We start from the raw sequence: 16,268 nt of genomic DNA on the forward strand, positions 1-16,268 counted from the left end.
GTTTTTATAGAAAAAAATACCTTTTTTTTTTTTTGTGAGGAAGTGAGTTGTATTGGATGGATAAGAGTTTTTTGTTACAGTTGGTGAGGTTAGGAGTTCGAGAGGAATAGTCGAGTAAGCTCATAGGGGAAAAACAGAAGAAAACATATTATGTTTTTGATGGAAGTATTTCCCAAGAATGATTTTTAAAAAAATATTGTATAGGAATATCTTCTAAAAAAGAAAAGAAAACTAATAAAAAAGCTTTAAAATCAATCCACCACGTTGTAAAACTCCGGCTCCGTTTTGCACGTACTTTATCAAAAGGTCAAAGGTAGTATGCATCAGATTAAAAAAAAAATACGATGAATTTTTTTAACAAAGTACATCAACAATATAAGCAAATACGATGATATAAAGTAGGGAATTTTTAAAATTATGAGAACAGGTGTAAGATGAAATGACTTATCCAAAGTTGAAAGTTATTGAACTAAGAATAGGGAGAGAAAATGAGGCCAAATTTTATGATTAAAAAAAAAATATGAAAAAAGAGGATCGGAATGATAATGTTAAAATTCTGTGGCCTATTGTGGGAGGTCAGTTTGATTGGTTTTGTTTTGACTCAAAAAAAAATTTTGGTTGGACAAATGCTTTGTTTTGTACCAGAAAACAACCTAGTTTTGGACCAAAAATGGATGTCAGCCCCAAAAGCTGTCTACAGTTATTCAGCAACAAAAGGAAATCATATTCCACACTCAAGACAAGATCTCACTATCTCAAGTATTCTGGTTTCATTACTACTGTAATTTTGCATGTCCTTATGTTAAACTTATGATCATTCAATTTCTAGCTCATTTTTTGTTTGTTTCTATAGATTCTTTTTTTAATTGTCGCAATTGGCTAGGTTTTTCTTGGTGCACGTTTTCTTTTTAATTTCCCTTAATTAATCTTAACCACGAAATTGAAAACTCAACTTTCTTTTACTTAACATATTACCTTTTTTATTTAAGGAACCTCTTAGGTGACATATTTAAGTGGATTATTCTATTAATATCTCAAAAGCTAATACTATAAACAAGTAGAACCAAACTGTATCTTGTTACTCCTAATAAAATGAAGGGAAAGATACGCCTCCATTTACCCCGTGAGTAAAATATGCACTGATTGATCAAGGCAAGAAAACTTATTTAACTAGCGAAATATATTTGTTCAAGGGAGTTCTTGAGCATCCAAAAACTGTTTTGGAGAAAACACACAGTTACTCATATTCAGTGTTTATTATTATCAATCTAATAAATATATAATATGTATCCTTATAAATTAAATAAGTATCACTAAATCATGCTAGCAGTTAATTAATTAATACACAATTTTATCTTTTTAACCATAATAAAATTATTAATCATTTGGTGGACGTTAATTTTTTGTAGCAGTTTTGATTCCTAAAGTTTTAATAATGATTTACTGTATTCTCTTAATTAAATGTTAGAGTGAAAAAAGGAAGGTTGAGACGGTTGAGAGAGCCCCTAATAAATCTGCACATAATTAGAGGATCAGTTAACATTCCCTAAAACTTATCCTCCATTAACTCTACCAGTAACTGCCCATTCCGCCGTCACCTATTAATTAATTAGTCCTATTACTGTTATTATTATTAGTTTGTCAACCACAAGTAAAAAAAAAAAAAAAAAAACGTCTACTGTTGTTCAACAAGTGAGAAAAAGCAGCAGAGATTCATCAAGACACAGTATCTAATTCCTCATCTCTCTCGTCTCAATAAGGTAACTATTTCTTACCATCAACCACTTTAAGTTCTTGCACTCTAACTAAGCTACTACTCTTACCCTCACATTCTCATGCAAGCTTCAAGCTGTTCTTTTTGTATTTTGTATTTTTGTTTAAAGGGCCGGTACTGTGTTGTTAATGGCTAGTCTTAGCTACAACTCCAACTCCAACTTGGAACCAAATATGCAACAACTCAACGAGTTTCTTTTTGATTTCAACTATGACCAGAGCTTTCCTAAACCAGAGGCTTGCTATTTCGATCCATTTTTCGACTCCAGCGATTTTGTTTTCCCAGCAATATTAATGGAACCAAATTGTATCGTGCCAGAAATCCAAGAGTACTACTCTGATTTTCAGATGAGCAATCCAAAACGGCAAAAAGTCTTTCAATTAGACAACTGCCATCATCAAGATATAATAACTCATGAGGGTAATTTGTCCAATGGGCCAATCTATCAATCGTTTTCATTTCCAGAAAATATTCCTATGCCACAGTTGGAGTTTCCGAGTCCGCCTGTTTTTAATAGCGGGTGCTGCCATGAGAAAAAGGAGAAGAAGATGTCTGCACAGAGCATAGCGGCGAGACAAAGGAGAAAGAAGATTACTGAGAAAACGCAAGAATTAGGGAAGCTGATACCTGGTGGACACAGAATGAACACTGCTGAAATGCTTCAAGCTACTTTTAAGTATGTTAAGTTCTTGCAAGCCCAAGTTGGACTTCTTGAATTCATTGGATCACATCAGGTAAATATTACCACCTTCTGTTTCTATATATGTTTGTGAATTTTTTTTCCATTTGTAACATTCAATGTAGTTTTTACCTTATATGTCAGTGTATACAAGTTAATACATACATGGCCATTTTCCTCATGACAAGAGCATTTGTAAAATTAAAATTTTATTTTAGGGATTATTAGAATGAGACATTTATATATGCTAGCAATTGTTATATTAATTCATTTGTAATTAATTAGCAGGAGAATGGGAAATCATATGAAACACCAGATTTGCAAAAACTTGTTGGATCGCCCTTGATTCAGGAGAAGTTATACTCAAGTGACAATTGCTTGGTTCCCAAAGTGTTCCTTGAAGACCTAGACAAGAATCATGAATTCCAACATTCACAAAGCGTTGACCAAGTCAAGAAATTGATTACATGAAATGCTAGTTCATCAGCCTAATTAGATATTGGAGAATTTAGGGGTAGTTTCAGTTCAATTACCTGTTGTTGTTCTTAGGTTAGCTAGCCTTGATTTCGTTTTCAGTTAATTCAGTTCTACTAATTTATTTTCCTAATTAGGATTTTATGTAATTTTCACTGTAAATCCCTCATTTACAAGGAATATAATTCCATGTGATTGATTCTTTATTTTTAGTTATTAGCTCAGCTTGCATTAATTTTTTAATTTATATTCCCGGCAATGGGTTTGGCGATCCGACAAAAGAGGCTCTAAAATTAGACTTTTTTCGATTAACAAGTCTCGTTAAATCTTGTTATTTGAGAATGTGTTTTTCAATTATTCAAATTCATTTGTAACTAAATAACATTTGACTAAAGCATCAGCTAGTTTATGCACTCACTCATTTGTCATTTAACAAATGCACAATACTTTTGTATGTTCTTTTTACCCGATGAAGGCAGGCCCTTCTTCAAGACTGCCATTTCCCCAGCCTCCAATCATCTCATAAGAGAAGACTTGCAGTCCGCCCCGACCCGGCTTTTTCCTTTTGCTTTTAAACAAAAATGTATTGTGTTTAAATCAAACCTATTAACTTATTGAATTATTTAATAAGGTGAAAATATGTACTAAAACTCTGAATTTATGGTAAGTTTTTACAATAGAGAGTGAATGTCACGGCCCAATTCCATTAAAGGTCGTAATGATGCCGGACACCAATGTCAGTCAAGCCTACAATAATTAATTAATTTGGTTCTCATTTTAGTATTTTTGCAATCATAATTTTCTTCAATTATTAAATAGTAAAAAATGGAATTCACAGAGTAAATAATAATATTTTAACAATTCCAATACTGAACAACCCATAATCACCCCAAAATCTGGTGTCACAAGTGCATGAGCATCAACTAGGAACATAAAATAAAATACAACATCTGTCCGGAATACAAATTAGACTGGAAAATACATAAGTAACTCTGAAAGAGACTCTGCTGGTTGCGGATCGAAATGTGGAAATGCAGCTCACCTAAGTCCACGCAAATAATCATGCGTCTGATCTCAGAGAGCCACTAGACACACATGTACATGCACAAAAGTGTGCAACAAGTGTAGTTAGAGTACGTAAATCAACGCGTACCCAGTAAGTATCCAATCTAACTTCGAAAAAGTAGTGACGAGGGGTCGACTCCAACACTTACTATGGGCTGTAATAAAAATATCGATGATATGATTAAGCATGAATTGTATAGAGCGACGGTAAACTCAATATCATGAAGTAAGTAAATAATTCTTTGTTAATAAGAAATTTCCAAATTCATTTTTGTTTTTATCATTTACCATTATATCTCAGGCCAATGAAGTAATATCAATTATTATGAATTCCAGAGCAACCAAATCAATCATGCACAAATTATGTTGATGTCATAAAGCCTGATCCAACATAAATATAAATTGTGCACTGCCGAGGATCGAACGGCATGAACCATAGATGCATCTATCTGCTACCGAGGCGTTCGGCCCGCTCCACAACAAGAGAAAACATATATAAACAACCAATTCAAGATTTATTAAGGGCTAATATTCAAAAAAAATATAAATTCTCATTAACGGTCGAATGACACGTCCAAAACTCAAGTAGGTGAAGTTTAACCTTTTACAATTTCCTTATCAAGTTCCAATAAGTTTTTAACAATTAAATTAACAAATATGCAAATATCGCAAATATAACATGATTTGGGTCCTAGCTAAACTACCCGAACATAAGCATAATAGTAGCTACGCAACGACTCTTGTCACCTCATGCGTATGTAGCCCCCCACAATTAGAAACACATATTAATTCAATTCACCTATGGGGTTAATTCCCTCTTAAAAGAATAGAAATGAGACTTACCTCGCTCCGAAGTTCCATAGCCGGCTCCTAAGCCTTTCTAACAACTCAAACAGATGTCCAACGCTCCAAAACTAGTCAATAAATGTGCAAATCCATAAATATATACTCTAATAATCTTTATAATCCAATTTATAACAATTTCCAACTCCGTTTGAAAAGTCGATAAAAAATCACCATCGGGCCCATGTGCCTGGATTTTGAAAATTTTTGAAGATAAACTTTACTCATCACACGACGAACAAAAATATATAATTTATTCCAAATTCCGTATCCAATTTCATGGTGAAAATCCAAAAATATTAATTTCTAGGTTTTTTTTCAAAATCCCAAAATTTTACAAATTTTCATGTCTAAATCCATATATACTCCAAGTATTTAACTTGCAATAGGTGGGAATCACTTACCTTGACATAAATGATGAAGATGAAGCTCCAAAATCGCTCCAAGACCGGCTCCCATTGAGGAAATGAAGTGAAAATGGCCAAAATCCCGTTTTAAAACAACTCATTGCCCAGCCCGACACTTCTTCGCGAACGCGGCACAACCCTCGCGTTCGTGAAGCTCTACAACCTCACGCCCAGAAATCCTTCTTTGCGTTCGCGACCCTTCGACGGCGTTCGCGAAGGCCAATTGTCCCGCCCCTTCGTGTTCGCGTTCTCTTCTACGCATTCACGTAGGCCAACTGGCCGCGTTCGCGAAGGCTTGTCCAGCTCTTGCCTCGCGTTCACGTGCACTGGCTCGCGTTCGCGAAGGCCAAACCCAGCAGCCCCACAAATTCCTCTTCACTGTCGCAGAACTTCCTTCGCGTTCGCGAAGAAGGAAACTAGACACCAGCAACAACAGTCCAATACAACTCAAATTTAGTTCGAAATCACCCCAAAACACACCCGAGGCCTCCGGAACCTCGTCCAATCACCCAAACCAGTCCCATAACATAACACGGGCCTACTTGAGGCCTCAAATCACATCAACCAACACCGAAATCATGAATCGTTCCCCAAATTCAACCTTAATGAACTTTAGAACTTCAAACTTCTACATTCGATGCCGAAACCTATCAAATCACGTCTGATTGACCTCAAATTTTGCACACAAGTCACATTAGATATTACGTACCTACTCCAAATTTCGGAATCAAAATACGCTCCCGATATCAAAAAGTCCACTTCCAGTCAAACTTCTCAAAAACCTTCAAATTTCTAGCTTTCGCCAAATGACCCCAAAATAACCTACGGACCCCCGAATCCACTTTCGGACGTGCTCCCAATATCAGAATCATCATACGGAGCTATTCCCAGACTCAAAAACCCAAACGGACATCGATAACACTAATGCACTTCAACCCAAATTTATGAAATTCTTCCAAAATGCCTACTTCCACAATAGGCGGTGAAACGCTCCCGGGTCATCCAAACCCGATCCGTACATACGCCCAATTTCAAAATAATCATGCGAACCTGTTGGAATCTTCAAATCCCGATTCCGAGGTCGTTTACTCAAGAATCCAACCTTAGCCAATTCTTCCAACTTAAAGCTTCCGAAATGAGAATTTTCTTTCCAAATCAACTCTAAACTTCTGAAATTCCAATTTTGACCACGCGTACTAGTCATAATACCTAAAGTAAAGCTATTTATAGTCTCAAACTGCCGAACGACGTGCTAAAGCTCAAAATGACTGATCGGATCATTACAGTGAAGACACAAATGGAGAAACTTTATGGTAGGTTACTTTCTCTTTTAGCTAGCCTAGCCATTACCTTCTTCCAATCCAACGCAATTGGGTTGAAATGGCTGTTAAGTATAAAGTCCCATTTCATTTGTCTTCCTCACTTCGCTACAATCATATATCTATTTATACTATATTAAAAAAACGAAGTCTCTTAGCGAAATATCACTCACATGTTTTATCCTTTGAAAAAAGAGTTCATATTGGACAAGATAGTCCTTTAATTATATTCCTAACATTTATGAGTTTAAAATCAAATAAAATTTTAATTATTAAATCTTTACTGTTTAAAGTATATGAAACTCCTAATAATTAAAATTTTACAATCATAAATAATCTACCTAATATAAATCTTACTCTCTCATGTTCTATTTTGCATCCAAGATATGGATAAACGAATAGTAAGATTGTTCTCATCAAGGGGTTTAGCTTCCGATATATGAACATATTAATAGTCAAGAGAGTTTCTACATTTTCTCTCAACCAAATTGATATAGCTTCTACAAAAATAAAGTACAAAGTCCAAACTTTTTACAAACATAAATTTTTATTGAATAAAAGTAAATTATATTTACATATTTAAAATTTGGTATAAGATAATATTAAAAATTTAAATTAACAAATAATAAATTATTTTGTTTAATATTAAGAACAAATAATTAAGTATTTGAATTTATCACTAATTCAGAAAAACATTTAACTTTTTTTTAATTCATCATATAAGTAAAATTATTTTTTAAGTTGATGCAAACCAACTGTTACGCAACGCCTTCCTGATGATCTTTGGAAGGGCAACGTAAGGCTAAGCAACCGATGTCAGTGCGGTTGCTGTCCGCCAATGAGGTCCTCGCCGCACGCTAGACTAGATTGTCAGTGCCGTGCGGGAAAACCAATGTCGTGAGCAAATTGCGGAAGCTGAGAGAGAATTGGGTTTTGAATGATGATGATGATTTTATTGCTGAATGAAAATGCTGATTACAATGATGTGGTGTCGAGGGGGAGAGACACCAGAAAATGCTGATTGAAATGTTTGATTGTTTGGTCCCCCTTAATAATGCTTAAAAAAAATAAACCAACATTACAAGACTAGTCCTAATAAAGCTGTAGAAGCACACTGAAATGAAAATGATGAAAACTAGTCTATGATTACAATGAAAAGGACTTAGATTATTACAAGGAAAAACTAAGTCCGATGGCAGCATCTTTGTCTTGCGGGTCAGGGTCTGCGCGCGCGTTGCTGTGGGCGCGCGCGACACTTGATGTGCTGGCCTGAGGCTGGGCACTGGTGCTTGGCATCAGGGTCTGTGCGCGAGGCGCTGTTGGAATGGGCCTGCAGCTGGGCGCTGGCGAGGCATCAGGATCTGCGCGCGCGACATTGTCATTATTGTTAGACTACTAGCAATGAAAGAATTGAGTAAGAAAATAGAAAAAAATCATTAATGTATACTGTTAAGGGTCAACTTGATTAAAATACAAACTTGAAGAAAGGTAGAATATAAAATATATTATGTGTATACACTACCCTTCTCAAAATCTCACTTTGTGAGTTATATTGGATTAGTTATTATTGTTGTTGTATGATTTCTTTTTTTGGTGAGTTAGCTAAATAGGATCAACAATTTAACATTTACCATTTCATAAACTTATGATTTATTTGCTCGGATTCTATTTTATAACTCAAATATATATATTTTTAAATATTATTTACGTGATTTCTAAAAGCTTGTGCTATTCATTTTTTTTCCTTTAAAAATTATGTTCACACGGGGAAAATAGATAGAACTTTAAAATCAACTAAAATTTTATTTATTAATTAAGTTTTTTCTTATTTGAAATATTTAAACCTTTAAAATTAATTCAAATATACCTTATACTTTACGCACAAGGCACAAATCATGATAAGAACCTATTCCAAGGCTCGGAACCTCAAACGGACATCGATAACACCAAAGTCCACTTCAAATCAAACTCAAGAAATTCTAAACCCTTCAAAATGCCAACTTTCCATATTAAGCACCAAAATGCCCCGGATAACCCGATACTCAACCCGAACATACGCCCAAGTCCAAAATTATCATACGAACCTATTGGAACCTTCAAATCTCGATTCTGAGGTCATTTACTCAAAAGTCAAATCCTGGTTAGCTCTTCCAACTTAAAGCTTCCGAATTTAGAATTTTCTTTCCAAATCAACTCCGAACTTCCTGGAATTCAATTCCGATCATCCGTACAAGTTATAAAACATCAAATGGAGCTACCCAAGTCCTCAAATCGCCGAATGACGCGCTTAGAGCTCAAAACGACCGGTCGGATCGTTACAATTTTCATGCGCGTGAAAACATCATAGTTTTAAACTTTAACACTTTAGTAACTTTTAAAGACGTGTGAACTACAAAACAAAGCCAATGTCACGACCCAAATTCCATTAAAGGTCGTGATGGCGCCCAACATCATTGTCGGTCAACAGAACCTTGATCAACTAGTGAATCCTTATCATTTTACCAACGCATCCCCATATTTTCTTAACAATTAAGCTTTTAAACAGTCGATAATTGATAAGTTTGTAATAATATAAATACATCCCAAAATAATAGTCTAAAGTGTGTGTCAGGGACTAGTATCACAAGTAGTAGGGCAACTAGTATAGAGTACAAAAGAATACCACTAGCCTACTGCCTGAAACAGAATATATAGTACATAATAACAACAAAAGAAGAGAAACTTCGGTATGCTGCTGAATGGCTCAGAAGGGGGCAGCTCACCGTGAGATCTCGGTCAAGTATCAGAAACGTGTGTCGGACTTGTAGCTAGATGCACCTGCCTCAGATCCTGTACATTTAAGTACAGAAGCATAGTATGAGTATATGAACAACATGTACCCAATAAGTATCCAGTCTAACCTCGAAAAAGTAGTGACTATGAGTCGACTTGACACATACTAGGGTCAAAAATAATATAATTTAAGTGTTACGCTAAGCATGGATGTCATAAGTAAATAACAGTTGATAGCAGGAAGTGGCAAGCTTTTTCATAAATAACATTTCAGTTAACAATCCATATTCCAAAGAATTTTAGACAGTTCAAATCACAGAAAGTACCAGGAAAGTAGCATGCGCAAATAATGCCGAGGTCGTACGGTCCGATCCAACATAAAATAAAATGTGCATTGTCGGAGGGTCGAACGGCGCGAACCATTGATGCATCTATTACCCCGCTCACGAATCTTACGTGCGACGCGATCATACACAGATAAACATTGTCAAACAATAAATCCATAATTTTATCAGGAAGGCAATTATCCAAAGAAATGTCAAGTTTATCTGTAACGGTCAAGAAAGTGATGTTTAACTTTCTAGAAATCCATTTGCCAAGTTCAATATGATTTACAAATTTGGAATTCACAATAGAGTTACAAATACAGCAAGTAAAACATGATTTTGGGTCCTAGACTATCCGTACTTAAGCATAATAGTAGCTACGCACGGACTCTCGTCACCTCGTGCGTACGTAGCCCCCGCAATTAGTGGCAAATATTCAGTTATTTCTCCTACAGGGATAATTCCCTCTTACAAGGTTATAAAGGAAACTCACATTGCTCCAAAGCTTACTTCCAATAGCAAGAACGCGCTCAAATAATCAATTCGGAGTCGAACGATCCAAAACTAATCAAATGGGGTAAGAACTAATCAATACACACTCGAGAGTTCATATTCTAACTATTAAAGTAATTTTTCAACCCTAAATACAAGTTTCCTAAAATCTATCCCCGGGACCAAGTGCTCGAATTCCGGAAATTCTCGAGGGAATTTGTTACTCATAACCTAAGGATTAAGAATATATGATTTTTACTTCATTCCATAACAAATTTCGTGGTAAAATCTTGTTTTTATCAAAACTCTAGGTTTTACTCTAAACCCACCATTTTTACTAATTTACAAGGTGTTATCTACCCCTAAACTATGTATTAAACTCACAATATGTAGAAATAACTTACCTCACAATGCTAGGCCGAAATCCCCTCTTTGGAAGCTCCCAAATCGCCCAAGAATTGAATGAAAAGTGTCAAAAATGACACATTTCCAGTATTAAATGAAGGCACTGCCTTCTGCAATTTCCGCACCTGCAGTTTGGGGACCGTATCTGCGGTCTCGCTTCTGCGAGGGAAGGTCTGCATCTGTGAAGTTGGACCGGGATGGCTAGGACCATTCTGCAGTCTCAGGGCCGCTCCTACGGTTCCGCTTCTGCAGAAGAGGAGTCGCATCTGCGGTTCCTGATCTCCTCCCCTTGGGCCGCATCTACGAGGGTTGGACCGCTCCTGTGGTCTCGCACCTGCGGCTGGCCAACCACAGGCGCGGTTATAATAGCAACCTAATAGCTTCACTTCTTTCCTATTTTTCCAACTCAACTCGGGCCTCATTCGATTGACGCTCGGGGCCCCCGGGACCCCGCCCGAACATACTGACAAGTTTGAAATCATAAAACAGACTCGTTCGAACCCTCGAAATGCCTGAAATAACACTAAATTTAAGAATCACCCCCTAAAACCAATTGAATCAAACTTATGAACTTCAAGTCCTTCACTTCACATCCAATGCGACGAAACACACTTATACTACTTGGATTGACACCAAATTTTGCGTCCAAGTCTTAAATGACAATACGGAACTATTTCCGGTTTCAGAATTCTGTTCGGACCTCGATAACACAAAAATCCGCTCCAAACCAAATTTCAAGAACTTCAAAATTCTCAAGGAACCAACTTTCATTATTAGGCGCCAAAACGCTCCCGGTTCATCCAAGACCCAGTCCGGACATACACCCAAGTCCGAAATTATCATGCGAACCTATTGGAACCCTCAAATCCGGGTTCCGAGGTCATTTACTCAAAATGTTGACCTAAGTCAAATTTGGCCTTTTAAGCAAATCTTAAGGAACCAAGTGTTCCGATTTCAACCCAAACTCTTCCAAATCCCGAACCAACCATCTCCGCAAGTCATAAATCAGTAAAAGCAAGTACGGAAAGTATTATTTAGGGGAACGGAGTTCTAAAAAATAAAATAACCAATCGAATCGTTACAGCCAAATAGTTGTAAATTAAAATTCTCAACAATCAAAAAGTAAAGGAATAAAGAGATAACAATAATCCAACAAAATCAAACCATGAGGGAATTTTAATTGAGATGATATTACATATTTGTCAAGTATAGTTCGATAATATTGTGCATGTATATATAGCACATGTTATTCCTACTATTAATAAGTGGGAATGAGAGGTGCATCCGGTTTAAGTTCGGGTCAAGAAGGGTACTTTTGTAATTGCTGAAGAATAAAATATCTTTATTGGCTAATAAAAGAGAGTTCATCCAGTTACAACTTGGTCAGGAGGGTATTATCGTACTTGACCCTCAACATTCTGACAGCGCCATCTTTTAAAGAAATTTAACAAACTTTGATAATAATAACTGTGTTATAAATATATTATATTATGGATGTTCATTTAGTACTCCGTTGTAAATAAGCTTCCTAAAGAATCTTATCCATATGGGACTCCACCGTAAATATGTTTATCTATTTAGCACTCTATTGGAAATAAGCCTCCTGAAGAAGCTTATCACTTTGGTACCCGGTTATGGATAAACATTATCCCCGGTAGAAGATTATTCATACCAGGTATAATAAGCTTATCATTTCGATACTCCGTTATGGATAAACATTACCCGTGATAGAAGATTATCCATACCGGGTATAATAAGCTTATCCTTTTGATACTCCATTATGGATAAATATTATCCCCGGTAGAAAATTATCCATACCGGGTACAATGAGCTTATTCTTTCAGTACTCCGTTATAGATAAACATTACCCCCAGTAGAAGATTATCTATACCTGGTACAATAAGGTTATCATTTCAGTACTCCGTTATGGATAAACATTACTCTCAATAGAAGATTATCCATATCTAATATAGTAGCAGCTTACATAGCAGCTTGCAGTAGCAGGTTACACAACAGCTTATAGTAGCAGCTTACACAGCAGCTTCCTTTCTTCTATAAATAGAAGAGATTTCAGTTCATTATGTACATCAGTTTGAATTCGAATAATATATTAGTTTCTCTCTATACTTGTCTTTACTTTACAGTCTTTATATTATAACACGTTATCAGCATGAGACTGCTATCTCGAGCAAATACTTTGAAAGTATCTGAGGTATGATTTTTTTTTTCTATACAATGTTAAATCTTTCTAAACTTGAATTTGTAGCCCTGGATATATCGGGAAAAAACTACATGTCTTGGGTGCTTGATGCTGAAATTCATCTTGATGCGATGGGTCTGGCAGACACCATCAAGGATAAAAATCAGGCATCAAACCAAGACCGTGTGTGATGAACCAAAAGGTCATCACTTATTTTAAAATGAAATCCCGTGTTCCGAGGCCTTGAAAACCTCATTTAGAGTCACCTCGATTTGCGTGCGTAGTCCAGGCGCGTTGACGGAAAGCTTAAATATGATAATCTGTGAAAAATGATAAGTTTTGATTATCGAATGAGCTAATTTGACTCCGGTCAACGTTTTGGGTAAACGGATCGGGACCCGTGATTTGACGGTCCCGGAGGGTCCGTAGGAAAATATAGGACTTGGGCGTATGCCCGAAATCGAATTCCAAGGTCCCGAGCCCAAGAAATGAATTTTCAAAGAAAATTATTTTCTGAAATTGTTTAAAGAAATTTGAGATGAAATTTGATTAGAACATGATGGTATCGGGCCCATATTTTGGTTCTGGCGCCCGGTATACGTCTTATATATGATTCAAGACATTTCTGAGGAATTTGGTGAAAAACGGATGTCATGTGACGTGATTTGGACTTGAATTGCAAAATTTATGTTTAAAAAAGTTTTGAAAAAATTTCATTGATTTCGAGATTTAATTTGATATTCATGAGATTATTTTGATGATTTGATTACACGAGTAAGTCCATATGATGTTTTTGAGTTAGCATGACATTTGGTTTGGAGCCCCAAGGGCTCGGGTGAGTTTCGGGATGTTTTTACACTTAGGAAAAAGTTGCAGATTCATAGAAGTTGCAGGTCTCTGAAGCCAGGTCTCGCGGTCCGCGATAGAAGCTTCGCGGCCGCGGTGGGACTCCGCAACCGCGGTGGGATTTGTGTGGTCCGCAGTGAGTAAGGCCAAGCCTTCGCGGCCGCGCTCGATTTCTTGTGGTCCGCGGTGGAGACCTGTGCGGCCGCGGTCCATTTCGTGCGGTCCGCACAGGGCACTGGACCGCAGTACCTCAAGAAGGCCTGTGCGGCCGCAATCCATTTTGTGCGGTCCGCACAAGGGGTCTGAGAGGGGTATAAATAGACGGGATTTCCAGTTATTTTCACTTTTCAAAACCCTAAAACATAAGAGTCGATTTTTCAAACAACCTTTCTTCTCCAAATCAATTGTAAGTCGTTTTTAACTAGTTTTCTTCAATCATTAACATCTTTTAACATGATTCCAACTTCAAATCAATGATTTTCACGGGGGAAATTGGGTGTTTTGGGTAGAACCTAGGTTTTTCAAAATTGGGGATTTGGACCCCGATTTGAGGTCCGATTTCAAAACAAATTACATATTTGAGCTCGTGGGGGAATGGGTAATCGGGTTTTGGTTCGAACCTCAGGTTTTGACCACGTGGGCCCGGGGGCGATTTTGACTTTTTGGGTAAAACTTTGGAAAACTCATTTTTTTATGCATTCAAATTGATTCATTTAGCGTTTATTGATGTAATTAAGTAACTTGTGGGTAGATACGAGCGAATTGGCGAAGGAATCGAGGGGTAAAGCTATAATTGAAGCTTGAGTTGTGTTCGAGGCATCGAGGTAACTGTTTGGTCTAACCTTAGCTTGAGGGATTAGGAGTTGTGTCCTATTTTCTATTTTCTTCTTGTCGAGTACGGCGTATAGGCATGGTGACGAGTATCTATACGTTGGTGTCAAACATGTTCGTGAGTCTTATCTTGTGATTTTCATGATCCCGTTGTATTATTCGTGCATTGGTGAAGATTTCTATTTATTGTGTAAAGTTGTGAAAAGAATTGTGACCTATGAATATTGAGGAGCATTGGCTCCAGTTGTATAACGAATTGTGAAAGTATAAGTGATAATCAAAACCTTAGAGCATTGGCTCGAGTTGTGCAGTGAATTGTGAAGTAAAAGTGAGAAAGAGAAGAGATCATTATGTTTTCCTCTTGCCGGGCTATTATTGAGTTAAGGTTCCCTTGCATTATGTTCTTAATTGATATTACGGACGCTTAAGTTGATGATTCTTCGTGTTAGGTGTTGTAACAAGTTTAGTTATAGCTGAGGTAGTTAGATGTTGAAACTAGTTGAGTTATAGTTGAGATAGTTAGATATTGGAACAAATTTGGTTATGGTTGTTTCTCCCTTGTCGGGACGGTTAATTATTATTATTGTTGGCTGTATATATATGTGGCGCAACAGATATTATATTGGATCGGGTTGCACGTCGCAACAGTTATATATGTGAATCGGGTTACACGCTGCAACAGATATTATATTGGATCGGGTCACATGCCGCAACAGTTATATATGTGGATCAGGTTGCACGCCGCAACAGATATTATATTGGATCGGGTTGCACGCCGCAACAGTTATATATGTGGATCGAGTTGCACTTCGCAACAATGTTAAATGATAAGGGACCGGGTTGCACGCCGCAACGGTATTGTTATCATATTGATTGTATACATCGAGTGTTCTTTCATACTTTATTAAGTTTCTGATAGAATTGGTATGTTTCCCCGAAGCATGTTCCCCCCTCCCTTTTAAACTGTTATTACTTGTTTATATTTCCGTTGTATATTATATGACTGCACAGGTTTATCTGGAGTCTGGTCTTAGCCTCGTCACTTCCTCGCCGGAGTTAGGCCAGACACTTACCAGCACATGGGGTTGGTTGTGCTGATACTACACTCTGCACTTTGTGCAGATACCGGAGTAGCCTTTGGTCAGCAGCAGTAGCTCGGGAGCCAGCCTTCAGTCCACCGAGACACTGAGGTAGCCTTGCAGGCATCCGCAGGCCTGGCGTCTCCTCTCTTATTTTATATTCTATTATCTCATGTATTCGAGACAAACAATGTTATATTTCTTTCAAACGGTTGTATTTAGTACTCTTAGTAGTCCGTGGATATTGTGACACCAGGTTCTGGTTAGAGGCACGTGATGGTCTTTGAGACATTTTCGTTTTCTATTTATTTAAGACTTCCGTAAAATTTCATATTCCGCTGTTATTTAACTGTTTATTCCCTTGTTAATATAATTGGTAAGAAGTTCTAAAATAAAGGAGTTAATGATTTCTAAGTTCATGGCTTGCCTAGATTCTACGAGTAGGCGCCATCACGACTCCCGAGGGTGGGAAATCCGGGTCGTGACAAGTTGGTATCAGAGCTCTAGGTTACATAAGTCTCACAATTCACGGACAAGCTCAGTAGAGTCTGAGGGATCGGTGCGGGGACGTCTGTATTTTCCCCTAGAGGCTACAGAGTTAGGCAAACTTCACATTTGTTCTTTCTCGTCGTGCGGTTTGGTTTCTCAATGCTAATTGAATTTTTACTCTATTCTTTTGCAGATGGAGAGAACACGAGCTTCCTCATCTATCGCTTAACAGCCCGAGCCCCCATCAGTAGCTCCCATGAGGGGCAA

General features: G+C 37.1%; 1 protein-coding gene across 1 annotated transcript; it reads left to right on the top strand.

The window, feature by feature from the left end:
- The first annotated feature begins 1,902 nt into the window (after positions 1-1,902).
- On the top strand, positions 1,903-3,005 carry LOC104222187 (transcription factor bHLH53). Its single transcript, XM_009773378.2, has 2 exons — positions 1,903-2,508; positions 2,739-3,005. Exons 1-2 carry the CDS (start codon positions 1,903-1,905, stop codon positions 2,922-2,924), a joined length of 792 nt encoding a protein of 263 aa, XP_009771680.1. The 3' UTR covers positions 2,925-3,005.
- The last annotated feature ends 13,263 nt before the right edge of the window (positions 3,006-16,268 follow it).

This window comes from Nicotiana sylvestris, chromosome 8 (assembly GCF_000393655.2).
Source record: "Nicotiana sylvestris chromosome 8, ASM39365v2, whole genome shotgun sequence".
NCBI lineage: Eukaryota > Viridiplantae > Streptophyta > Magnoliopsida > Solanales > Solanaceae > Nicotiana > Nicotiana sylvestris.